The sequence below is a fragment of the Trichomycterus rosablanca genome, chromosome 12, assembly GCF_030014385.1.
Source record: "Trichomycterus rosablanca isolate fTriRos1 chromosome 12, fTriRos1.hap1, whole genome shotgun sequence".
NCBI classification, from domain to species: Eukaryota; Metazoa; Chordata; class Actinopteri; order Siluriformes; family Trichomycteridae; genus Trichomycterus; species Trichomycterus rosablanca.
The window spans coordinates 39,859,113-39,886,612 of record NC_085999.1 but is presented as its reverse complement, the minus strand read 5'-3'; the positions used below and the strand labels follow the sequence as shown (position 1 = coordinate 39,886,612).

General features: G+C 43.9%; 1 protein-coding gene across 3 annotated transcripts in view; it reads right to left on the bottom strand.

Annotated features, from left to right (window-relative positions):
- The window catches only part of LOC134324568 (receptor tyrosine-protein kinase erbB-4-like), a 278,349-nt gene that overhangs the window by 44,341 nt on the left and 206,508 nt on the right, over positions 1 to 27,500 (bottom strand). For all 3 annotated transcript variants that reach the window (XM_063006454.1, XM_063006453.1, XM_063006455.1), the window contains 10 exons: positions 22,971 to 23,102; positions 20,314 to 20,379; positions 17,595 to 17,713; positions 15,499 to 15,640; positions 14,095 to 14,208; positions 13,872 to 13,998; positions 11,266 to 11,339; positions 6,516 to 6,606; positions 4,637 to 4,836; positions 488 to 620 (listed from right to left, as the gene is read on the bottom strand). In XM_063006454.1, coding sequence (XP_062862524.1) covers positions 488 to 620; positions 4,637 to 4,836; positions 6,516 to 6,606; positions 11,266 to 11,339; positions 13,872 to 13,998; positions 14,095 to 14,208; positions 15,499 to 15,640; positions 17,595 to 17,713; positions 20,314 to 20,379; positions 22,971 to 23,102 — 1,198 coding nt within the window. The remainder of the gene's footprint in view (positions 1 to 487; positions 621 to 4,636; positions 4,837 to 6,515; positions 6,607 to 11,265; positions 11,340 to 13,871; positions 13,999 to 14,094; positions 14,209 to 15,498; positions 15,641 to 17,594; positions 17,714 to 20,313; positions 20,380 to 22,970; positions 23,103 to 27,500) is intronic.

The window sequence follows — 27,500 nt, the reverse complement described above, 5'->3', positions numbered from 1 at the left end:
AACCTTCTAATTAGTAACTCACAGCTCTACCCACTAGGCTTCGGTTTTTAAAGTTGTTCCTAATGCACAAATTGATATACTGTGGCACTAAAATGATAATCATAAATAAATAAATAAATAAATAAATAAATAAATAAATAAATAAATAAAAAAAAATAATCATAATACTAAGAATAAATAATAAATAAATAAATAAATAAATAAAAATACTAATAAATAAATAAATAAATAAATAATACTAATAAATAAATAAATAAAAAATAAAAAATCAAGATTTTATTTCATTCAAAACTGCACATTTTTGTCCACACTCAGAGGTTGCTGGTTCATGCCCCACCATCACTGCCTGATTGCCACTGTTGGGCCCCTGAGCAAGGTCCTTAACCCTCAATTACTCAAATTGTATTCAGTCATGATTGTACATCACTCTGGGTTTAATGTTAGAACAGGATAACCGAGACGTAAACGAGATTAAAACTAAACTCACCCGTAGTGGAGGTTGCACGACCTCACGCACATGCGGCCTCTGCTGAAGAACCTGCAGGACAGGCACTGATCGGGCCCCGGGCCCCAACATCCGGCATCCGAACAGAGAGGGTCACAAACCATCCTGTCCATGACTGATAGGAGACACAACAAACCACAGTTCTCATTACACACGGCATCAGACCTGTTCTGCTATTTTATTTCTGCATTTCTCCCTTCTTCTCCTAATTTAGTCATATCCAGTTCCCCTGCCTCTGCTGGAGACCCCGATGGTGTACGAGGAGGGTATATTCTCCTGACACGCCCTCCCTCCGATGTGTGCACGCTCCACCGACCCCTTCTTATTCGGTGGATCGGCACATGAGGTCGGTCTCGTGCAGGGAGAGTCACGCGCTGATCTCCACGTTTCTTCTATTCTGTACAGGCGCCTCGGCCTACTAACCAGGGTCCTTACACAGCCTCCAAGACCCCGCCCACTTTTTAGTCACACATTTTCCCACCCAGCAGACTAGTGGCCATTATTTAGACACTAGTGTGTCTAAATAATCTGATTATGAGCTCAATGTCTTATTAGAATCCTCTCTAGTGAGGAGCTGATCAGGGAGGTAATAAGGGGAGCACGGCGGGTCACCAGGTTCTCACACAGACCCGTTGGCTACCTTCGTAAACAGGCTAATATCTGGCGTTTGCCAAACCGTACAAGCGCCGAGCCTTCCATTCAGAACCGGGACATCTGCTAATGCAGAAGCTTCCTGAAGCGTGAGAGGACGTAATTTTCGGATCGTACCTCCAGGCGTCGGTGGCTGTTAGATTGGAACGTAAGATCTTTTGTCATCATTTGACGGAGCTCATTGCGCGCCATCTGGTTCGGCTAATCCCGCGCTAGTCGTGCATATTTTACTCTCACTGAGGACCGGGGATACGGCCCGGTGTGTTCCACCGACACATGCTGAAGTGTGTGTGTGTGTGTGTGTGTGTGTCTAGACAGAGGTTCCACTGTGGAACCGAACACAACAGCAGCTGTGTGTGTATAAAATATTGCTGATGTTTTAGAAACACACACACACACACACACACACACACACACCTGAAACGCTGAAGGTTTAATTTATGCGTTTAAGATGTTTTTCACACACACACACACACACACACACACACACACACAGCTGCAAACATTTGCAACTTCTGTTGAGCCCTTGACGTCTCTGTGGAGGGATGTTGTTCCGCTCTTTCTTGCAGAATCATTTTAATTTGGTAACCTTGTAGAGGGTGAAGTACTGGACTAGTGATCAGAAGGTCTCTAGTTCAAGCCCCACCACTGATAAGATGCCACTGTTGGGCCCCTAGGCAAGGCCCCTGACCCTGAAATTGCTTTGCACTGCATTGTATTCAGCCACAGTTGTTAGACAGTAAGTGGCTTTGGATAAAAGCGTCCACTACATGCTGCAAATGTAAACGTTTAAGGTCTCACAGCATCTTAATGGGATTCAAATCAGGATTCAGGACTCGCCGCCCTAAAACCTCTATTTTATTTCTTTGGAGTCATTCAGTGATGGACTTGCTTGTGTGCTTTGGATAAATGTCCTGCTGCATAACCCAACTGTGCTTGAGCTTCAAGTCAGGATTCAAGTCTGGTAGAGAGCAGAATTCCATCAATGGTTCCATCAGTTATGACAAGTCGTTCAGGTCCTGTGGGAGCAAAGCAGGTCCAGACCATCACGCTACCACCACCATGTTTCACAGCTGGTATGTTCTTTTGACGGGATGCAAAACGTTACACCTTTGACTCATCAGTGGTTTGCTGGAGTCCCAGAGTCTAAGCGATGGCTGTGTACTCTTTCCAGACGGATTTCACTTTTAAACGTGGCATCATGTGCTGCTTTTCGGGACCTTCTGGCCTCCTGCAAGCTTCTGAAAATTCTAAAAATAAAAAGTGGGTCGACGTGCATTAAAAAAAAAAAGTGCTTAAAGCCGTCCTGCTGACTCGCGTGTTCAGCACTCAGCAGCCAGGGCAGATAAAATCAGAAAGACCGGTTTAGCAACGGAGCGGCAAGACGGATCAAAAAGGTCTCGACAACAAAGTTCAGACGCCCACAAAACCCCCCTCAGACTGACAGAGGGACACTCGGGGGGCTTCCTGTTACTGCCGGAGACACTAACAATCGGTTTTGCATCATCACATCCTGCATGATGAAAAAGGAAAAGAATAGAAGAGGCAAAAAGATGTAAAATAAAAAATGTCAGTTCTTCGGGGAGCCATAAACATCGTTCAGTACAGAAAATGGAGAGATGTGAGAGGGGGCGGGGGTACAAACTCTCCTCGGTGATTATAGACTCCACTAGAGGATACGTGTCTCGGAAATGTCAAAAACTTGTTGCGGCGGCTCCCTGCAGTTAATTTTCACTCAAAAGTTCATGTCCAGACTCGGCATTTGCACAGAATGGGCAGCTGATGATGGACCGAGCGCCGAGGCTCTTTCTGAGGTCGGGCAAAGACTGCTGAAAAACCTTCACCACGTGCTTCAAAGTCGTCGATGATTTCTAAGGGTAGGTGGCAGCGTGACACACCATAATCCTGTAGCCCTGATGCCCACCTCCAGCTGATGGGGCGAACAAGGATCTCTTACCTCCTGCCAGGCCTGGTGAAGTGCATTCTTCCATGCAATCAGAGGCCAAGGAGATGCCTTACCTCCATCTGCAAACGTCCCTATCGAGCACCACTCACCTGGCACAAGGAGGACCAACAGTGCCCCCTTTCAGTGACTGATCCAGGCGGGTGGAGGGCATGGAAAATCAAAGTATATTCCATGCAAAGAGGGCAGGTGAGCCGGTGTGTTCAGAAAGCGCCTCATCAGTGTGAATATTGAAGAATGTCTTACGGTATAAAACATGCTTCTATTTGAGACGACACTAGTTCCTAAAAGCTTGTAAGATCTTTCTGTGGTCCAGTAGATGCCAATCTGGGAGGTCAGCTTCTAAAATATGATTCAAGATGTCTTAAACACATATGGACAAAAGTATCTGGTCACCCCTTCTAATGACTGAATTCATGTCTTTCAGCCACAACGGTTGTTAGGTGTAATAAATCAATCATATTAAGGATATAATACATATTATTGAACGCTTTATATGATGTACCATGCTTCCCATTTTGCAGCAACAGTTTAGGGAAGGTCCTTTTCTGGAGAAAAGCTCCAGAGTCTTGCACAGAGCCCTGACCTCAGCTCCACTCAACAGCTCTGGGATGAACCGGAACACCAACAGCCAAACAAATGCTGTCATCTTTTGGACTACTGAACGGGCACAAATTCCCATACACAGACTCACTACATTCAAAGTCCTGTGGGAAGCTTCTCACAAACAGAAGAGCGGCTGCTGTTCTTGTTGAAAGGATCACACAGTGGGTGCTCTGTTTTAATACCGTTACTTTAATAGACAGGAACTGATGTTGGCCTGGCTTGCAAGTGATGTTCCAATTCATCCCAAACTGGAGGTCAGGGCTGGAATGGAGGTCAAAGCTTTATGCAGTTCCTTTGTTTTGTGCATAGGGAAACTGAAGAGGTCCAAGCCCAATTTGCTGTCATGAAGCTAGGATCATATATAGTGCTGACATCTCAAGCTTGCAAGTTTGAATCTCAGCTCTGCTATCAGCCGGCCGGGCGCCAACACAGACAACGACTTTTGGGAGTGCTGGGGGGGACTCCTCAAAACTGCTGTGATTGTTACCATAATGAAATGGGGGGTAATGGAGATTGGTGCATGACGCTCTGTGCAAGATACGGATCTCCACATGAGATGAGGTGAAAAGAAGAGGTTGGCGCTGCACACGTGTCGGAGGTGGCGTATGTAAATCACGCCCATTCTCGGTCAGGAGTGGAGGTCTGCAGCAGTAGAGGAGAATAGATGTCCATATGTTGATGATAATTACGGGTGTGGCTGAAGAAACTGAACTCAATATTTTGAAGGGTTGTCCAGATACTTTTGGCCATATAGTTTAAGACAATTTGGCACCATGGCCAGTCTTAGGAGGTAGAATAAACCTTGTAGGGTCATTAAGGCATACTTTTTGATCAGTCTAATAAAGGTATTAGATCTCCAACTATCACCCAAGTTCTCAGGTTCTGAAATTAGGAATCATCTCAGCACTCACGGCACTCTTTGGGGTCTCGGTTGTTCCGGATCAGGGCTTTCTGTGTCGGGATGCGGAAGAGGCCGGTCCAGTTGACGGTGTTGTAGTAGCACAGTTGGCTGTTGTTGGTGACGTAGACGTTACCGGCGCTGATCTCGCGTAAGGACTGTAACTGTAGTGATGAGATCCACTGCTGCTTCAACACCAACAGAGAGATTCCACTGCAAAATACAGGACAAACAAGGACAATAAAATGTGTAAACATCTCACGGGGAAGCAGCGAGTGACGTGAACATGCTGCAGAATTTGGGAGGGCTCAACATCTCCGGCTATGTGCACGAGCTCAACGATAAAGGACCCAAAATAACCTTTCATCACACTGGTCATGACAGAGATTTAAATTCCTGCTTCTGTCTTTTAATCCATCAGTATTTATTGTCTGTCAATTGTTCCTTTCATTCATTCTTTTCTTTTATCATTTATTAATCTCTGCTTTGTTTTCTATCCTCTTGCCCCTTGATTTTCCACGCTGGGTGAGGAGCGTTGTGAGCTACTACATGCCTCTTCCAAAACGTCTGAAGCCACCGACCATACAGGCTGACGTTCTAAGCTCTCTGACTCTCAATCTTTGTCCACCAATCATGCAGAAACTCATCTGGACACTAGGAGTCACTGGCTGCATACTTAAACAGTACGTACTAGATTTGAGGAAATATGCACCGCTCGGTCAGTAAAGCAGTATGCCTTTATAGGACAGATTATCAAACCACAAGTGTGCATCGTTTGCATACTCAAAAACGGCTGCCTGTAGGTCATCCGGGTACTTTAAACGTACTGTTTAATGTATACTACGTATTCGGACACACTAACCCCTCTCGCATACTGCTGTGGCGTACTGTTCAATATAGAAGTATGTGATTTCGGACGCAGCTACTGTAGGAGTCACTGTAGGAGACCTTCTTTCCTACAGGAGGAATTATTTCCTTCCTTTCTGTGTGATCTTCATAGTTCTGTTCTTTCATCCTGCTTTTGCTCTTCTCTGTTTTATTTACTTTAATTTAATTTACATTCCCTCAAATTTTTCTCATCTTATTTTCTTCATAACCTCAGTCCTTATTTGTTCCCGAACCTTCCCGTCACAGCGGGTCGAGTTTTACTGGGGAACAGTGGGCGCAAAGCAGGAACAATTATAACATAACATACAATTATGACTAAACACAATTTGAGCAATTGAGAGTTAAGGGCCTTGCTCAGCGGCCCAACAGTGGTGTCAGTGGGGCTAGAACTGACAACCTTGTGATGACTAGTCCAGTATTGTTATTATTAGATTTATTATTTATTTATTATTATTATTATTATTACTATTATTATTATTATGTGTATCTATACTATTATTTTTATTTCCTCTACTTTCCTTTGATGTTATAATCCCCCCTCACCTCTTATTATTTCCCTCCCACCCTATTTGCTGCCTCTCAGGTCCTCAGTTTCGTGCCGAGTCCTCTTTTCATTTCTCTTTTTTCTCTTTGTTCTCGTTGCTGATGCGCTGGTGCTGTGGCGATGTCAGTCTCATTAGACCCGGTGTGTTTCGGTGTAGCACGGAGAGACGGGCAGTAATTGGAACAGTGGTGGAGCAGGGGGAGTACGACCCCGGGACTTTATAAACACGCCGGGACTGATGAGATCTTATTATCATTCCTGCTCTGCCTGTTCTGGTCAGACGAACCTCCCCGTCCTGTTGTGTTCTGGGTAACACGCTGATGGGTCGTGGGTTCTTCCTGACACCAGCGTTCTACTGTATTTCATTATTATTGTAGGGAAATCACACACATTACACTGACTAGATGATTATGGGTAGTTATTCAGGTTATATAAAACAGAGGGACTCCGGGGCCGTTACCTGTACAGTGATCGACCCCCGATGGTTGCCAGATTGGAGAAGACGCTCAGATCCGTCATGTTTTCAGGCCACGACTGGATATTCAGAAAACCTGGAAAGAACAAAAGATTCAGATTTAAAAACAAACAAATAACAAATAATCCACACTGTAAGATTCCTGAAGATTCCTGAAGATTCCTGAAGATTCCTGAAGATTCCTACACTCCCGAGAAGAGGGCGTGTCTAAATTCTCATCACCCTTAAAATGCTCCTACTGAGGTTCTTAATCCTGAGTGATGATCTGACTGAATAACGAGGCGTCTGACGCCTCCTCAGCGCTGAAGATCAATCCCAGCATTCAGTGCGGCACGACTTTCCTCACAAAAAACTACAAACATGACGGATGAATCAATGCGGAGCAACTAACAGAGTTCCTTTCACATGTAAATAAATTCTTGTTGATGTTTAATCTGTATAAAGGTGTAATTATACGAGTGTGGATTTATTTGTAAATTGGGGCGTCAGGGACAGTTTAAGCGTTTTCGGTACACAGAGGGAGATGTTAGCCAGCGTGTTAGCGTCGATTTGAACGTCCTGATGCTAACTGTGTTAGCTTAGTAAAAGCTATAAACTGTAGTGAAAAAACAAAGATCTAAACAACTCACTGTCCACTATATTGATGCAGACTCCTAATGTTACATAATGTTACTCATTTGGATGAATGAAAGTGGCCTTATTCTCACAGAACATACCAGTAGGTGGCTTGGCTTTACTAGATTTACTGAGTTGCCTTGAGATAGTGATGGAATAGTGACCGCATCAATAGTGACTACATCTTCTGTTGTTTTACCCCGAGGTGGTTCTGACGGAAACCTGTTTACCCTGTTTACCCCGAGGTTGAATCCTGCACGTTGAGAATGCCGTGCTAACAATGCTGCTCCTACTAGATGTGACGGACACCTGGCGTGTTGGCACCAAAAATGTTAAGAACTTACAACAGACTTTATCACAGATAAATAATGAAGAACTGAGATTATTTTTTTTGCTAGTTTTAAGTTTTAGTTTAATTTAATTTTGTGTGTGTATGAAAGTTTCCTCCAGGCCACCCGAGGAGGACGGGGGTCCCTGCTGAGTCTGGTTCCTCTCAAGGTTTCTTCCTGTAATTTTAGGGGTTTTTCCTGCCACTGCTGCCCTAGGCTGCTCAATAGGGTTTTTGGTCTGTTGGTCCTGGATTCTGTAAAGCTGCTTTGAGACGATGTCCATTGTAAAAAGCGCTATATAAATAAATCTGATTTGACCCGTCCATGTTATACAGATGCTTATTGATACCAGAGAGCTTCAACAGCTCTGTATTAGACTCGACTATGAGTGTCCACATTATTATTTGACATCCAGGTGTAATTTATTAAGTCTGGGTAAATGATAATAACTGCAGTAAATAAACTGGACTATACTCGGTCTCTATATTAGTCCTGACTTTGATACGACTTGGATTTAATAGCTGCCGACTTGAACTGGACTCGGACTCGCGGTGAAGAATCCTGATGAGGAAACGATGATCGGCTCTGTTCATATTCCACCATGTTCAAACAATATTCAATCCGACAGCGCAGGTATTAAAATCCACCATAAGCAATAAATATTAAAAACAGTAAACAATTGGAAATGAAGGTACGGCCCCTGCGCCCGGCGGTCTGCGGCGCACTCGGTTAAAGCGATCAAATATTAATCGCTTCGGTCGCCTCGTCTCAATTTTCAGCACCTGTCCCGGTTGTTTTTTTAAGTGGATAGTTGAATGGAAGGCTAATGGCATGGACGTCAAATCATTTAGAATTTTAAATAATGAATCTGAGCGCTGAATATTTCATGGCGAGGGAACAGCGGCGCTCAGGAGAGCCGAGAGAGAGCGACCGGGCTGGAGAGATGAGAAACGAAGGACAGGGAATCAGGAGGAGAGTGTCGGGAGTCAGAGAGAAGGGAGTCAGGAAGAAGGATGAGAGAATCTGAAGGACGTCTGATGCGTGTGAGGAAAATATAAGAGGTCTGTGGGCACGAGGACCTAGATGATTAAAATGACATTGAGATTACGGAGACGTGACGCTGTGGATCAGAATAAATCACTCACAATAAATTCATACAGCGTCGAGAATAACAGCAACCTGCTTTTAATCTGGATCAATTCCTGACTGATCTATAAATCAGGATTTATTTTCCTCACAGTCGGGCCTGAAATGAACTCAGTGTTGTATCGGCCGTAAGACATACCTCTTTACATTAAACCTATAGATGGGTGGGAAATAAATAAATAGAAAATTCTACACAATTTGCAGGAAAGGTTTGCGTTCACCACAACCTAACAAGATAATAATGCCCCAGTCACACAGTACGAGGGGTCACGAGAGGGTTTAATTGGTGTAAAAATAATGTACATGATGATATGTCCTCTACAGGAACCAGACTTTAATCCAGTTAAGTTATAAGTAATAAAAAAAAAAATACAAAAAAATTATAATAATAATAATTAATAACAATAATAATAATAATAATAATACAATAATAATAATAATAATAACAAAATAAAATAAAATAATGAAATAATAATAATAATAATCATTAATAATAAATGTATTTTATTATTTATGTATTTATTAAGCAGTATCTTAGTGGTTGAAATGGTTTGACAGTACCTAATAGTCTGTATATTATATTTATTTATTTATTTATTTATATTATATTATATATATTATTAAGTAGTATCTCAGTGGTTTTTATTTATTTATATTATTAAGCATATCTGAGTGGTTGAGCGGTACCCAGACGCAGCGTTTCTCTCACCCTGACGCTGGGTAAACACGCCCGTGTCTCTAACAGGCTGCTTTAAGTGTTATTGGTGAGTTAACGGCCCCGTGTGGGTTGTGACGGCGCATTTCGGCACTGTTCTCTACACCCGTGTGTCGTTACTGCGCCGCGTGCTGACACTAATCGCCTTAATGACAAAACTGCAGCAACAGGAAGTCATGCTAATGTGTGTGTGTGTGTGTGTGAATACAGTTTGCTTGCTGTGTATATCTGTTTATTTTATGCGCGTGGGCAAAGATTAATCATGCTAATGTCGCTAATGAGATCCCGCCAAGCACCTGCCTGCGCTAGGCTAACAGCAGCATGCTAACGTCTGTAATGAATCACAAAGAGAAGACGTTCCGCGCTGGACTAGCATTACTGGTGCTAGTAATAATGCAAGCAAGATGCTTACACTGCGTCTTAAGGGCCTTGGTCAGGGGCCCAAAAGTGGCAACTCGGTGGTGGTGGTGGGGCTTGAACCGGCAACCTTGTTATTACTAGTCCAGTACCTTAAAATGTTTGTGTTGTGCTAATAGCATCATGCTAACAAAATCCCCCAAAATGCAGTTCTGGATTAAACAGGTTTACAAGCTTTTTAACATCTTTGGGATGATTCAGAACATCAACTGTGAGCCAGACCTTCAGGTCAAGGATCAGTACCTGACCTCACAAATGCTCGTTGAATGCAATGAGCACAAATTCCCACACATCTTGTGGAAAACCGTATCGGAAGAGTGAGCGATGTTGTGGCCACAACTTTAAAATAATGCTAACGATTTTTGGAGCCGCACTTGGCCTGGTGTCCACATACTTTTGGCCACACACATAAATATGGATATATCTCAATATAATAAACAGACACAGCAGCCAGAAGCAGCGTGTGAACCCGGCGCTGGACTTTTCGGTGGAGCACCGTGACGGTAGCCTGCAGCCTAGAACCCAGAACTGAGGAGTCGCGAACCTTCAGGTCTCGTCTCTCCTCAGGCTGCCGGCGCGGCGGCTTCAGTCGTAACCGCGTTACTCATGCACACGGCGTGCAGGAGCGCCGCCCGAGGGCATCGAGGGCTTCCGCTACCGTCCAAAAATCTTCATAAGAACCCACTGATGCCCTCACCCAGAATCCTATAGTGTACAGGGGGCTCGAGTGGGACGCGAACCAAGCTGGGACGCTTCAAAGTGACACTTCAGGCCGAGGACACAGAGAGGGAACGTCACGCTGCCGAAGAGGACGCGGGAGTCTGTCAGGCTTTGTGCCGCCGGAGGTGAGTGTGGTGGCGAGGGCGGGGTGCGGGTTTGGGGGTGGGGGTAGGGGTGCAGAGACTTCCTCCCGTGGGTTTGAGCTGCTTTGAAGCACCGAAAATAAAGTTTGGAGCCCCAAAGTCCTCCGAGCAAAGAGAGAAGAAGACCCCCCACATACTGGTGCATATTGTATACATCCAGGTCTGTCCTATAAAAGCAAGCAGTGTCATATACACAAGCCACATTTGGACAGTTTAGTCATATCCAGTTCCCGATCATGAATCTGCTATAGCTTGCAGGAGAGCCGGATCACCACACGCCCCCTCTTCAATCTGCTGCCACTTCTTATCACCAGCCAGTGTTGGGTTCCCTCACAGACATGTATCATGAGCTGAGAGTCACGCTAAGCTTTGTGTAATCTCCCCCCCCACCATGACTCACACAGGCATCAAATAAATAAAATAAAATAACATAAAAATCTGCCATAATGAATCACCATCAAAATTTCACTTCAGTATAATCTTTGGCTTTTTGATTTCACACTAATATTGTTTACTCAAATTCTTATTTGGCTTTTATTTCTTAATAATCTACATATTCTTTCTCTCTTACACAGACATGACTTAAATATTGTTAATATATGTGTAATAAAGCATCCGTATATGTTTAATTACAATTACTCAGCTCTTACCGGTGATCTCTCGAACCGTACGGAACACGTTCAGCTTCTCAGGGTCCAGAGCCTCGATGTCATGATACACATCACTAAACAATAAAAGATAAATACATAACAATAAAATAAATACATAAATATAAGCACAGTGAAGTCCATGACTGTCAGTTCTGTTCAAAAATCTTAACTCTGCTGAACCTGATACAAAAAATGACCTACAGCGCTCTACATACACCCAAATTCTTGTGAAAGGCATTTCCAGATGAGCTGAGACTGTTATAGTTGCAAATAATGTAAAAGGAGAAAGTCAGCCCTATATGTCCAGCACAGGGGTTAGTTAGAGCGGCATGATTCCAACGGGAGCCGACTAGAAAGGGAGCCGATTGGGAGCAAATAGAAAGACCCCCCCAAAAAAACAAAATGCCCACCAGTGCTGACATCTCAAGCTCATGAGTTCAAATCCCAGCTCTGCCTACAGCCAACCAGGCACCCACATGGACAATGACTGGCTCGTCAAGTGCTGCAGTTACTCCCTCTGCTGGCTGATTGATGGTGCTGCACAGAGACAGGGGATAATGGAGATCAGTGTGTGGCTCTCTGTGCGCGATACGGATCTCAGTATAAATCTCTGCTGTATCTGATACACAGAACGACCTACGGCGCTCTAAATACGCACAACATTCTACAGAACAGTCTTGTGGAAGGCATTTCCAGATGAGCTGAGACTGTTATAGTTGTAAATAATGTGAAAGGGGAAAGTCTCTGCTCTTCTTGGCCAGCACAAGAGGGAACTAAAGCCGACTAGATCAGGAGCAAATTAAAGTAAAAAGAAAGAAAGAAAGAGGGGCGCTCAAGAGGAGCAGCAGTAATAACATGCCAGCCCACCAGTGCTGACATCTCAAGCTCATGAGTTCGAATCCCAGCTCTGCCTACAGCCAAGGGTGGGACAGAGAGATTCCTTATAACTATGCTGCATTTACGCCCTCTGCTGGCTGATGGATGGAGCTGCACAGGGGATAATGGAGATCAGTGCGTGACTCTCTGTGCGCGATACGGATCTCCGTATGAACCTGGTGCAGGTGAAAAGAAGCGGTCGGAAATCTGAACCGGTGTGTTCTGTATTCTAACAGAGGGACACGTGGAGGTAAAATGAGCACAAAATAAATAAATAAAAGAAAAATTCACCCTGGTTGGGGGACAGACTGTCCTGACCGCCCCGAATGTCCTGACCGCCCCGACCTTCCCAAGAGTCTTTTACACCTCTGGACTGAACACGGGTGATAATGTGTTGACAGAACATTTCCGTGTTCCGTCTGTACATCATTCTGCTTTTTACTTTCACTTGGGATTCACGCCTCTGTTCCCAACCTCAAACTCCACAGGAACTGAGCTACAACTCACGATTACAAACGCTCGATTTACTCCAGGGTGGTTCTAATTCATACCGATTCAGAGATGTAGGGACAATCTGAGCTGGAACACCTGACCAATACACCGATCAGCCATAACATTAAAACCACCTCCTTGTTTCTACTCTCACTGTCCATTTTATCAGCTTCACTTATAGAAGCACTTTGTAGTTCTACAATTACTGACTGTAGTCCATCTGTTTCTCTGCATGCTTTGTTACCCCCTTTCACCCTGTTCTTCAATGGTCAGGACCCCCACAGGTCCACCACAGAGCAGGTATTATTTAGGTGGTGGATGATTCTCAGCACTGCAGTGACACTGACATGGTGGTGGTGTGTTAGTGTGTGTTGTGCTGGTATGAGTGGATCAGACACAGCAGCGCTGCTGGAGTTTTTAAACACCTCACTGTCACTGCTGGACTGAGAATCGTCCACCAACCAAAAATATCCAGCCGAAAGCACCCCGTGGGCAGCGTCCTGTGCCCACTGATGAAGGTCTAGAAGATGAGCGACTCAAACAGCAGCAATAGATGAGCGATCGTCTCTGACTTTACATCTACAAGGTGGAACAACTAGGTAGGAGTGTCTAATAGAGTGGAAAGTGAGTGGACACGGTATTTAAAAACTCCAGCAGCACTGCTGTGTCTGATCCACTCATACCAGCACAACACACACTAACACACCACCACCATGTCAGTGTCACTGCAGTGCTGAGAATCATCCACCACCTAAATAATACCTGCTCTGTGGGGGTCCTGACCATTGAAGAACAGGGTGAAAGGAGCTAACAAAGCATGTAGAGAAACAGATGGACTACAGTCAGTAATTGTAGAACTACAAAGTTCTCCTGTAGTGTTGTGAGATTGAACAGTATTGAGTAGGAGGGAAAAGGGTCGTGGAGTGCTGGGACTATCATGCACCCCCTCCTGCATGAGCTGCATCGTTTCACCTGCCAGTGATGGAGAGCCGTGTTGCATTTGCAGAGCCACACTGTGCACACGGTAATTAAACCTTGTCAACCTTCCTCCCTCAGGCACAGCCGATCGTGCCTGTTTGGATGCCCAGGTCAGGTCGATAGCACCGCCTGGGACCTGAGAGCTCGAGCTGTCGAGAATGCAGCAGCCTGCCAAGCTTCCACAAACAAACCGAACGCTGTTTGTGTTCAGCATTTAATTCCAGACATGATCTGTAAACACACTGGGGAAGTGCCCTCACCCTTTGATGCCTGTGATGAGAAACACCAGGTTGCCGTTGATCTTGGTGCAGTTAACAAACTTGTCGATGTTGCTGGAGTCGACGGTCTGAGCCGACTGGAGACTCGCCGTCCCGATCCCATCACACGCTGAAACACACAACCACACAACAGCACCTGTCTCGTCAGCCACGCCCCTAACGACGGTTCCTTTCATCTTTATACAGATTTAAAGGGCGTGGTTACCTTTGGGGCAGATGTCGGTACACGGGATGCACATCTTGATCTTGTTCTCCTCCATTTCCATCTTGTTGGTGGGACAGGCACGGACACATGAGCTGTGGTCCACCACGAAATTATCTGAGAGAACGCGAGGACACACGTGAGAGACCGAAACCTAGCTCTCTCTCTACACAGATGCATTTCCCATCATCCTACACTCCCGGGAAGAGGGCGTGTCTAAATTCTTAGATCGTTTAAGATGTTCCAACTGAGGTGCCTTAATTCTGAGTGATGATATGATGATGAGCTCCAGGTTTATTAGAATCTCTACTGAGGAGCTGATCAGGTGGGTAGTGGGGAGCAGGGCGGGTCACTAGGTTTTCAGACAGACCTTATATGGCAACCCCTCTGTTTATCAGGGTTTGTGACCTGCACTAGGGGTGCACTGATGCACCCGCCAATGGTTCATGTACCACCACACGTCTTCTGTATCTGTGAGCCAAGCCCGGGATTCAAACCTCCGAAACCTCGGAAAGTCATTTCCAGCTACTGTTAAAAGAAACAGGGGTAGCTCAGCGGTTAAAGTACAGGGCTAGTAATCAGAAGGTTGTTGGTTCAAGCCCCACATCTCCCAGGTTCTGCCAGGTTGCCACCGTTGGGCCCTTGAGCAAGGCCCTTAACCCTCAATTGCTTGCAATGTATGTGGTCATAATTGTAAGTGACTTTGGATGAAAGTGTGAATCTAATCGGATATCAGCGCTTTATCCTGGTCAGGGTCACGGTGGGTGCAATTCACTGGGCAAAACACCTCGGACAGGTCGCCAGTCTATCACAGGGCACACACACACACACACACAGGGGGACTTTAGTACCTCCAGTAAACCTCACTGCACATCTTTGGACCGCTCCCAATTTGTTCGGCACACAGAGGTAAGTACTAGAATTGTTGGTAGAGCTGTGGGTTACCAACCAGAAGGTTGAGGGTTCTAATCCTGATCCAGGGTTTAAATTTCAGCAGTGCTGAAACAGCTTGGCTATTAGGAGGTGCACTCTCAGTGCAGGTCACAAGCCCGGATAGAAGTAAGAGTGTTGTGTCAGGAAGAGCATCCGGGGTAAAAACTGTACCGAGTCTGATATGAGGAGCAGATCCACCATGTGGAATAATTATTGATTAAATAATCCTGTTAACGATTTGATTGGGTGTGTCCACATAATTTTGGCTACACTGTACGTCCATAGTGATGCCAACAAAAGACAGATCACACAGTGGCTGCAAGAATGTGTGTGTGTGTAGGTCATGCAGCATCAAAACACAACCTCCGGACGTGTGTGTGTGTGTGTGAGTGTGTGTGTGAGTGTGTGTGTGAGTGTGTGTGAGTGTGTGTGTGTGTGTGTGTGTGTGTGTGTGTGTGTGTGTGTGTATCTTACGTGGGCACTTCTTGACACAGAAGGCTCCGTATGTGTACTTGGCTCGAGGGTTGTGTTCCAGCTGGAATGTGGTGGGATTGTAGACGAAGGGCTGAGGGCACTGGGTAACACACGCCCCGCTGTCGTTAAAGTTAGTGCAGGCCTGAAGGAAACAACAACAACAAGAAAATAGGACAAAATAAAAGATTTACACGATACAAAGGTACAAAATAACACTTTTATTTATTTATTATTATTTATATGTACAGTGGAGCAGACTGGGGTGTGTTTCAGTGTTTCTGGGCAAACTGGACCCACCATGACCCTGACCAGGATAAAACTGTGGTAAGAAAGTCATACAGTGAGTATGAGGAGCAGATACAGTGAGTAGGGATGTACCTATCACCGACAGTACACACTATATGAGCAAAAGTATTGGGACGCCACTTCAATTTATTGAATTCTTGTGTTTCAGTCCAGGCAATTACTAAAAGGTTTGTTAATTACAAACCCCACACAGAAAAGAACCTGGCAACCCAGCCAGGGCACTGAACCCAAGACCTTTCATTCATTCATTCATTCATTCATTCATTCATTCATTCATTCATTCATTCATTCATTCATTCATTCATTCATTCATTCATTCATTCATTCATTCATTCATTCATTCATTCATTCATTCATTCATTCATTTATTTATTCATGTATTTATTTATTTATTTATTTATTTATTATTTATTAGTAATTATTTATTTATTTATTATTTTATTTATGTATTTGTTCATTCATTTATTAGAATTTTAACATCATGTTTTACACACTGGTTCCATTCATGACAGGACAGGTAGTTATAAACATAAAAAAGGATATTTCTATTTTTAAACTTTATTTATAGGTATATTTTAGTTTGTAAACTTTAAAGCCACAATTCATTTATTTATTTTTTCGAGCCTGTTCTACGTCGGTCAGAAAGAGTTTATAAAGGACAGGGAATCGAACCCAGGACCTTCTATCAGCCCGGCACTTGTGAGACCCTGACGTATTCTGAAATATGCTGCAGAATGACTCTCAGCAGTTTTAAGACTTCATAAGGAACAGGATTGATGTCGCTCCTCCATGTTTTTCCGGCTCAGAAGCTGCTGGAGTGTAAAAGAAATAAGAAATCGTTGATCCGTGTCTCCGTCCCGAGCTGAAATTAAATTTCCCTGTAAACAGCAACAACTAGGGGCTCCAAACTTCATCATGGAGAGAAAGTTCAACTGATCCGATTACAGGAGGAAACTGGAGGAACGGTGGGAGGGGAGGAGGGTGTGGGGTCACGATCAGGGATCTGTGAGGTCACCAGGGGGGGTGTGGGATCATCTCAGGAGTTCTAACACATCACTCACCCCGTTATCATCCACTAACTGCCTCTGTTTAGGACTCAGAGAACAAATAGATTTATTAATAAACAAAGTAAGCACTTGGATGGTGCTGGGTTCGAATCCCAGTGGTGCTTTTGGGCTGGTTGGAAATCTACATACATACATGATTGGCTGTGCCTGAGGGAAGGAAGGTCGGAGACCTAGCGATGGATTTGATCTTGTCTGTAGTGTGTTACTGCATTACGACCAGTGATTCTAGAGAAGCAAGACCCACTGCAACCCTGACCAGGATAAAGCAGTGGTAAAACACGCTAGCCCACCAGTGCTGACACCTCAAGCTCATGAGTTTGAATCTCGTAATTCCTGCTGCAGTTACTCCCTGGATGATGGATGGTGCTGCACAGAGACGGGGGATGATGGAGATCAGTTCGTGACTCTCCGTGCACAATACGGATCTCCATATGAACCTGCCCAGTGCAGGTGAAAAGAAGCGGTCGGTGCTGCAAACGTGTCAAAGGGGGGTGTGCATCAGTCACGACCCTCCTCGGTCCGGAGTGCAGGTGAAATACCATCAGGGAATCGGATATGTCACACGTGGGCTGCAGAATGAGAAGCTCTAACTTTATAAACATGTTGCGTAACCCCACAGTGTGAGTGTGTGTGTGTGTGTGAGGGTGTGTGTGTGTGTGAGTGTGTGTATGTGTGTGTGTGTGTGTGTGTGTGTGTGTGTGTGTAAGAGTGTCATGAACGTACATAGCAGTCGGTGTCTTTGGGACCCGAGCACCCTCCTGCACACTCCCGATGGCAGCAATCACTGACGTACGGACCAAAACAACGTCCGTCACACTGCTCGGCACACACCGTCTTCGTCACTGCACACACACACACACACCACACACCACACACACACACACACACACACACACAGAGAGAGAGAGGGGGTGAGTGAGTGAGGGGGTGGCTGAGTAAAGTGTTCCCATTAATCACATCAGAAGTTCTAGAACCCGGCGTTTATCCTCCAGTCCTGCTCTCCTGTAGGTGTGTTTCAGACAGCTCGTGTACGTGTGTGTGTGTGTGTGTGTGTGTGAGTGTGTGTGTGTGTGTGTGTGTGTATGTGTGTGTGTGAGTGTGTGTGTGTGTGTGTTTGTATTGTTCTGTGATTGTACTGTGTGGTTAAGATAATCTCTTCGATCAGTCAAGCTCATCTCCGTGTTGGCACACGCCGTATGCCCGCTCACGTGTGGATAATCCCTCTGCCAGGCGAGACGTGTGAGCGTGTGTTCCAGGACGTTCCGGGACGCGTCTTCATACGCTCAAGTGTTTATGTGTGAAGAAGAGCAATGCTAATGATGCTAATGAGAACACCTGCTAAAACACACACACGTCCACACGCCTTACACACACGCCGCCTGATAAAAACCGCCTGAAAATGCACACATAACATCACAGGCTGCCAAATAAATAAATAAATAATTAAAATAATAATTATTAATAATAATAATAATAATAATAATAATAATTATTATTATTATTATTATTATTATTGTTTATTTTAAATTATTATTATCATTTATTTTATATGATTATTATTGTTATTATTATTATTATTATTATTAATAATAACAATAATAAAAGTAAAAGTTATAGTAATAATAATAATAACAATAATAAAAATAATATAAAAATATATTAAAATTATACAACATAAAATTATGTTTATTATTAATAATAATGATAATAATAATATAAAATATATTACATGTATAAAAAAACATTAAAAAAAATATGATTAATAATAATAACAATAATAATAATAACAATAATAATAACAATAATAATAATAAAGACAACATAATTACTGTAAAAATGAAATAATAAAATAAATGTAAAGAAAAAAAACATTTAAAAAAATAATAAAGAAATTTAATTAATACAATTTAAATAATAATACTAATACCAGTAAAAATATGTGGAATGAATCGGAACAACTGCAAGCTAGGCTCTCTCATCCATCCTCACATATACTTTTTCTCTGGCTAAATGTGCACAAATCTCCACAGACACACTCCAAACTCTTGTGTATACTCAGTATAGGCATGCGTCTATAAACGTCTGGCTGTATAACATATAAAGTGTAGATGATGTGGACGGATGGACGGACGGACGGATGGATGGACGGAGCATGTAAACATTCTCATGCCTCAGCCTGTGAGAGGTGAGAAGAGACTCAGACGGTTTCATGTATTCAGTAATGAATGTATTTATTTATTAATCACCGCACTGTTATACAGATCCCGTTAATTGAACGACAGCCAGAATGTGTTCGTATGACAAAGTGCCAGATCCTGTAAAATCCCCCCTGGCATCACAGCACGTCTTTATAAAAGCAGGACGGATTATAAAACGTCTGGAGCTGAGATCCATGAAAACTGATCTGCAGAAGGAAAACGGCTCATAATTAAGATCCGTACAGAATAAACGAGGGATTCTGATCCAGATCTCATTAACATAAAAATAAAAACACTTTCAGCTGCTGGAGAATCTTTATATCAGCGGGAAAATTCATTTATTATTATTTAGTGTTTAACAGCAAAGTGATAAACATTTAATATAAAAGACAGAAGGATGGACTGACTGATTGATTAAGATGGATTGACAGACAGATGTATGGATGGATGATGGATGATGGATGGATGGATGATGGATGGATGATGGATGGATGATGGATGGATGGATGATGGATGGATGATGGATGGATGGATGATGGATGATGAATGGATGTATGGATGGATGATGGATGGATGGATGATGGATGGATGATGGATGGATGGATGATGGATGAAGGATGAATGTATGGATGGATGATGGATGGATGATGGATGGATGGATGATGGATGAAGGATGGATGTATGGATGGATGATGGATGTATGGATGGATGATGGACGAAGGATGAATGTATGGATGGATGATGGATGTATGGATGGATGATGGATGTATGGATGGATGATGGATGTATGGATGGATGATGGATGGATGATGGATGGATGGATGATGGATGAAGGATGGATGTATGGATGGATGATGGATGTATGGATGGATGATGGATGGATGATGGATCAATGATTTTTTTTCCTATAATGTATTTATTATAATCAGGTTGCACTCGGGTGGCACAAGTGCCAGCTGTAGCATGCCAACCCCTGCACTACGCATTTGGTCTTTTTCTGCCACCAGATCCTAATGCGTGAATCCAGCTTGCAGCATGATGGTGAAGCCCACATTTCCACTGCTTCCAGTGCACTCCTATGTTGGTGTGGTACTAAGGGCAGTGGGTACAGTGTGGTGCCACCCTACCAGGTGGAGGTTTTAGTATAAACACAGTGTAAGAACACAGATCAGTTGGAACACGATGTGGACGAGAGAACAGAAGATCGTATATAAAAGTGAAGATGTGGTAAAGCTGGCACTCACGGCTCTGACACTGGCTCTCCTTTGGACCCCAGCAGCGCCCGTTACACGCCCGATGGCACCTCTGACCTGGAAACACAAAATCACATCCTCGTTACTCATTAGCACATCATAACCCAACATCTTTTATTTAATGTGAATCAGTGCTGGAATTCTCTTTTATTTCTGCATTTTCTCCCAGTTTAGTCATACCCGGTTCCTCTCCCTCTGCTGGAGACCCTGATGGTGGGTATATTCTCCTGACACGCCCTCCCTCCGATGCCTACGTGCTCTACCCTTCTTATTCTCCCGCACTTCGGTGGATTGGCACGTGAGGTCGGTCTCGCTCATGTAGAGTCACGCACTGATCTCCACGTTCCTCAACCAGGGTCCTTACATGGCGTCCAAGACCCCGCCCACTTTTTAGTCCCGTCTTTTCCCACCCAGCAGACTAGTGGCCAATGCTAGTGCCTACTAGGAGCGCCCAGCTGACCGGGAGCAGAGCTGAGCCTCAAACTCAGAGAGATCAGAACTCCAGAGCTGGTGTGTTAGCTGAAAATCCCCAAACTCACTTTATGAGCGTCCCTAAACTTTTGACTTTAACTGAACCTGACAGGCTGAGTGCTGCTCCCATGACAAATGTGATTTTCTTTTGATGGAGGGGTAGGCAATGCCCTCTGATGCCCTCTGTCACTGGGGGTGTTATAATGCCCCCCTGTCCATGTTCAGAATGAGATCAGGGGTGCGGGTGAGGTTGTACAGGTGGGTTAGAGGAGACCGAGCACGGCGGCTATACCGGACGCCGCTAAGCTCTTTTTGATTGGCTCTCTGGGGGCGGTCGCTTCCTCTCAGAACCCGGAGGAGTCGGGTAACTCTGCTTCCACTCTTCATCTTACGGTCGCATGACCTCCCACCTGCCTTTAATTGACTTCTGGGTAATTACGGCGTGAGGTTAGTGAGCAGTCGAGTGTTGTGTCGTGTCCCCGGAACTCTTAATACAGCAGTGTTGGTGCTGGTGCTCGCCGGCGTTCTCACTCTGCTCCTCTGTGATTTTCTGGTCCTCAGACTCATCCAATTTTATCCTAGAACTTTTACCGGTAGGGTTTCTCGGCCCTTCCAGCACTTACCGGATCCACTCTCGGTACATCAGAGGACTGTGCAGGGGGGAGAAAAACCCCTACCAGAGCCAGAGCTACCAAATCCAGGTCAATCCATGTCCAATTTCTGGGGTTTAATAAGTGGAGCTGGCCATTTGTGTCTCATTTCTACCAAATATACTATAATCACGACCTAGCAACACTACATATACCGACAAAAACACCCTAGCAACTGCTTAGTAACAACCTGATAACCACCTGAGACACCCTAACAACCACACAGCAACATCCTGGTATTGTTATGGAATACATTACAGAATACTAAACACTGTGTAATAATTATACCTTATTAGGGATTAGTTAAAGCTGAGTAACCAATGGGTCGTTTGTTTTTACTACATCTGTATCACGCCGGTCGACGGTTGGTGTTGTTAATTAACCCCGCACCACAATGTTTAAGCCACGAAAGTTCTCTTTTATCCGTTACCTAGTCTTCCAACATCATTAACAGACGTAAATAAAGGATAATTGGTCCTTATTTAACGTGGTCAATAACACAGTGGTGAACGTGACCCTGTCCAAACTTGGAATACACTGCAGCCATTACATTCATATATGTTCTATTTGTTTTAAAACAGAGAAAAACAATCCTAATCCCTGTATTTCACTGGTGGGATAGTTTGTAAGGCTTTTAATAGACTGTAAATATGAATCCCTCATTTGGGGGTTTTATATGGTCCCCTGATTCTGGTCAGTTTATAGGGATTAATAAATCACGTCACCAGAGTGTTGCTACCATTTTGTGGGCTTTATGGAGTGAAACTATGGGTTCCTGTGCCACTTTTGTGGGGTTCTAATCAGTAGCGCTAGCACTTAATTCCTCAAGTCTTAAACGGGGCTTCCATGCTTCATTAATGAGACCATTTATTAAGGTCTCATTTTCTTGGGGTTATTAAGTGGATCTTATCATATTTAAGGGGAATGCCAGTTCCTGTCTCATAAATAAATGAATGAATGAATAAATAAATAAATAAATAAATAAATAAATAAATAAATAAATAAATAAATAAATAAATAAAAACTGTAATAAATAAATAAAACAAAAAAGAAATATATAAAATAATAATATAATAAAAAAATAAAAAAATAAAAAAATAATAATATTAATAAATAAAACAAAAATAATAAATAAAAAATACTAATGAATAAAAACAATACATAAATTGACACAATAAATAAATAAATAAAACAAAAATAATAAATACACAAAAAAATCATAAATAATAAATAAAAACACAATAAATAAATAAATAAAACAAACAAAAACAAATAAATAAATAAATAAATAAATAAATAAATAAATAAATAAATAAATAAATAAATAAATAAATGTACTTTCTAGCTGGCTGATGATAATTAGTCTGTGTTATATAACATTTGCTTTCCCAACATTTATTTTACATTTTATGAGATTTACTTTAACATTAATACCCAAATGTGTCACTCTTTGCTCTTTTGGGGCACCAGCTTTTGCCACTTTTTGATCACCCCTATTAATATCATTCGTCCCTGTTTCCTCCTTACATGAGCTGCTGCTGTTGGACGGCACCACCAGGTTGTCTGGTCGGACGTTCTTCACGATATCCTGCCAGTGGATGGTATCAGCATGGCAGAGGAACTTATTCTGGTCCACGTACACGCCGCCATGAAGAATCTCTGCAAGAAAAAATAGGAATGTATGTTAGCTCCACTCAACAGCTCTGGGATGAACTGGAATGTCGACTGATCAATCACTGCCCAGCCACACAAATGCTGTCATATTTTGACTGAGTGAGCACAAATTCCCACAGTCTTGTGAGAAACATCTTGGAAGAATGGCTGCCGTTCTAGCTGAAATGATCACGTTCAACAATGGGATGAAATGGGATGTTCAACAAGCTCACTGTCAGGCGTCCGAATAATTTTGGTCATGTAGTGCCCTCGTTTGGGCGAAACAGTGGCCTAATGCGCTAGTCCACCACCACTGACGTCTTGGGTTCTCGGCCCGACCGGGAAGCCACACAATACGCAATCGGCTGTGTCTTGTGTCCAATGTAATAATGGTTCATCACACCTACTGTAATAGCGGCCCCTGTTGGCTGGTCGAGGCACCTGCACCTGCTGAGAGACGTGAGGTTGATTCACGGATAGCAGTGCATGATCTCCGTACGTGATACAGTTAACTGGTGAAAAGAAGTGGTTGTTAAGGTTGCATAATAGTTTGTGGCTCTTCTTGGTCTGCATCTTTGAGGGAAATGACAATGAAGGGAATTGGATATGACTAAATTGGGAGGAAAATTGTTGTCTAGCCCTCGTCGGACCCGTTTCATTATTCTAACCCAGTAGGATTTAATCACAGAAGCTGGACAAATCCCGAACAGATTCCTGTTATTAATAATCATAATCCCGGATTTAATCCCAGTCCTGAGAGACGACGACAGGATTAAAAAGAGGGAAAAACGCCAAATTCATGCCCAAACTACAGCGCCAACACGTCTGTAATTAAATCCAGCGCTGCCAGTAGGTGTGATGGACCGCCCCTGCCCTGAATACACCCCACACTGGAACTCACGCATCACTGAGTCTTAACAACGTGTTGTCCACCGAACAATCATCAGAACGAGGAGAGATCTCGGGTCTGAGCCGGCCGGACGGAGGATCACACTGCCCGGTTTGATTGGCATTTCTCTGTAAACCAGTCGGGGGATAAACAGAGGGGTGTTCTGGGTAATCTGCACCACTGTGGAGAAAAGAAGGATGTTGAGAGCTTATGTCAGATTAACATTATTTACCGGCTTGGATTTCGTTCCTCTCCAGAAGGAGATTAACTGGTGAAACAGACGAGACGCGCTCATGACCGCCGACTATGAGGAGCCGATAACGGCCCGGCGACGGCATGATTAAATTACGCTACGTGACGTGACGCTAGCGCCTCTTTCTCCACAGGGCGTCCACGAACCCACGAACTCCAGGAATAAAGTCGGTCTAGTCCGAGGTTTATTGAGTGGTCCGAGTTTTACGGTCCTGTAGGAACGCCGCTCGGCTCTCCGACGGCCTCGATGTAAGACTCGGCGTACAAACGTGATCGCCACTTTTAATGCTTTAAAAGCTGAGCTGAACATACAGTCAGTCGTTGGTCTTTATCTGTTTAAAAACACAAGTTTAATATGGTAGCACTGGTACCTCTGGTCTGGTTCAAGCTCCCCCACTTCATGCTGCTGCTATTGGACCCCGGAGCATGACCCTTAACCCTCAATTGCTTGCACTGTATTCATGCAACTGTAGGCAGCTTCAGATAAATATGAACATGTAATAAGTACATACATTTCTACACTAAAGCTGCTATCAGCGCTTTTATTTTGGCGTTAGTTCTTAACACTTTATGGCTCCTGGCACTCGTATTCCACGTGCATGCATATATGTATGATGTATGTATTTTGGCGCTTGTAGGTTTGTTTGTTTTACACTTGGCTCATGTTCCTCATAACGGATGCTGATTAATATTCTTGCAGTAGTCCTCATGCCCACCCTGTTGATGTGCCAGTCACTGTCAGTACCCTCGCAGTGTTGGCGTGGTGACCCTGGGATGCCCTGGACGAGGAATGATATGCAAGTCTGTGCCAACTCTTTAGCCGCCTTTCTTTCTATCCAATCAGAGCTAAGACTCCCGGGTTTATGGAGTGTTTCTCTTTCGAGGGGTTGGGGAGATAATAGATTATCAATAATTATACACAAAAAGGTAAAATGTGTACATGTAAAAGACAGCGATATATTTGGTATCAAGACGATTTAGGCGGTTTATCCCACTCTTCGAGGTGGATCCTTTCAGGCTGGATCAGATTGAATGCTAAGCTCTGAGATGTTTAATGTCCAATTTCACTCCTCCATCAGCTTCCTCTGGTTCCTCACCAGGTTTACCTCTGTAATTTAAAGGTTTTTCCTGCCACTGTCGACCTTGGCTTGCTCAACAGTCGGTCCTGGATTCTGTAAAGTTGATTTGAGACAATGCCCACTGTAAAAAGTGCTATACAAATACATTTGGCTCGACTAGGTTTTGGCTGGGCCACTCAAAGACCTCTAGACTGTCTATCCATCCATCCATCCATCCATCCATCCATCTATCTATCTATTCATCCGTTCATCCGTCCATCTTTCTAAGTGTCTGCTAAATACTGAAAGTGTAAATAGACCAACAATGTCACGTATTTAAGGGTCACCACAGCAGATCTGGTCCTCATACCAGACTCGGCGTGACCCTCCTATTTCTATCCTGGCGTGGGACCTGCACTGAAGCACACTGACAAGTGCACCTCCTACTCGATAGGCTGTTTTAGCCAATCCTGTCCATGCAGACGCCAACCAATCAATAGCACCTCTGAGATTAGAACCCTGGATCCCCAAATCTGAGCAGTAGTGGATCAGCGTACTTTAGTGCTGCACCACTTTGATACACGTCTCCTAATTATTTAGTTTAAGACACAATACAATGTATAAACACTTACAGTATATCACGATGTTTTAGGTAATTGAGCGATAAATTTTGTAGCTGCGGTGAATTTCTTCTACTGAATAAGCAGCTCTGGCATCAGCGGTGCCGTCAGAGACAACAGACTGGCATAAACAGCATCATAAACACATTACCGCTATAAAGCATTAGCATCAGTGCCGCATATTCGAATACGAGGAACGTGGAACGCCGTGTGTGCTCCGGTCTATACTTAGACCCGGCGATACGGCGGTAAAGCCATCGCCTCTCCATTAATATCTCGCCCAAGGTCGACGGAGAGACCCCCCCTCATAAATCTGCAGGAGCAGAGGTGGATTTCTTTAACGGTCCCAGCACTCGACCAGAAATAAAACCCCGGCCAGACTCCATTATCATGTAATTGCACTTTTATGTTTTTAACTACTGACCTGAAAAGAACAACGGCGCTCGTTTAACCGGAGCCGAGCCGTTTTTACGAGCGCGGCTCTACTGGGAACGGCGGAGCGCGTACGTGTCCGAGCGCCTGTGTGTCGCAGGAACGCAGGAACGCGTTTTAACCAGACAACAGCATCATTCAAGCACGGGCGACCACACGAGGCCTGTGGGAGCGCCGTCAGAGACACGACGGGTGGAACACAACGGGCGGAACATGACGGGCACTGACAGAACAACATAGACACATAAACGTACAGGAGGACGTTCCATCCCCTCTCAAATTCACCCGGACCGAGGATCCACACCGCGCGTTCGGCGTGTCATTCAATACGAGAGCGAGCGCAGACAAAACATAATAACTCCTGAAAAGAACTGACAGAATAAATAAATCTATAAATAAATAAATATATATATCTATCAGACAGACGCGCCCAAATAAATCTCCCCTGAATCCCGCCGAAGCTGACGTAAATAAAAAGTCAGAACAAAAAGATAGAAGTGAAAAATACGCCCACAGAGGACAGAGTTTATTGGTGGAGGTTTTATAAGAACATGTCACAGGTAGACTAGTGATTAAGGTGCTGGACTAGTAATCAGAAGGTCACTGGTTCACTGCCAGGTTCCTGCTGTTGGACCCTTGAGCGAGGCCCTTAACCCTCAATTGCTCAGACTGTATACAGTCACAACGGTACGTCACTTTGGATAAAGTGACCGGTAAAAATGCTCAAAATAAATCACAAACGTTGATGTACTGTTTGTGTAGCTGACCGATCTCCTAATTTAGTCGTATCTGATTCCCCCGATGGTTTTTCCCCTCTGCTGCTGCAGACCTCCACTTCTGAGTAACACACGCCCCCTCCAACACGTGTGCAGCACCGACCGCTTCTTTTCACCTGCACCAGGGTTCCTGCGAGTTCATACGGAGATCCGTATCGTGCACGGAGAGTCACGCACCGATCTCCATGATCCCCCGTCTCTGTGTATTGCAGCACCATCAATCAGCCAGCAGAGGGAGTAACTGCAGCAGGTGCACTACTCAAATGCCCAACACTTATGCAAATACTTTGAATTGGTCAGATTGTAAAATAAATAAATAAATAAATAAATAAAATAATAATAATAATAAAAACATATTTTATTAATTAATTATATTA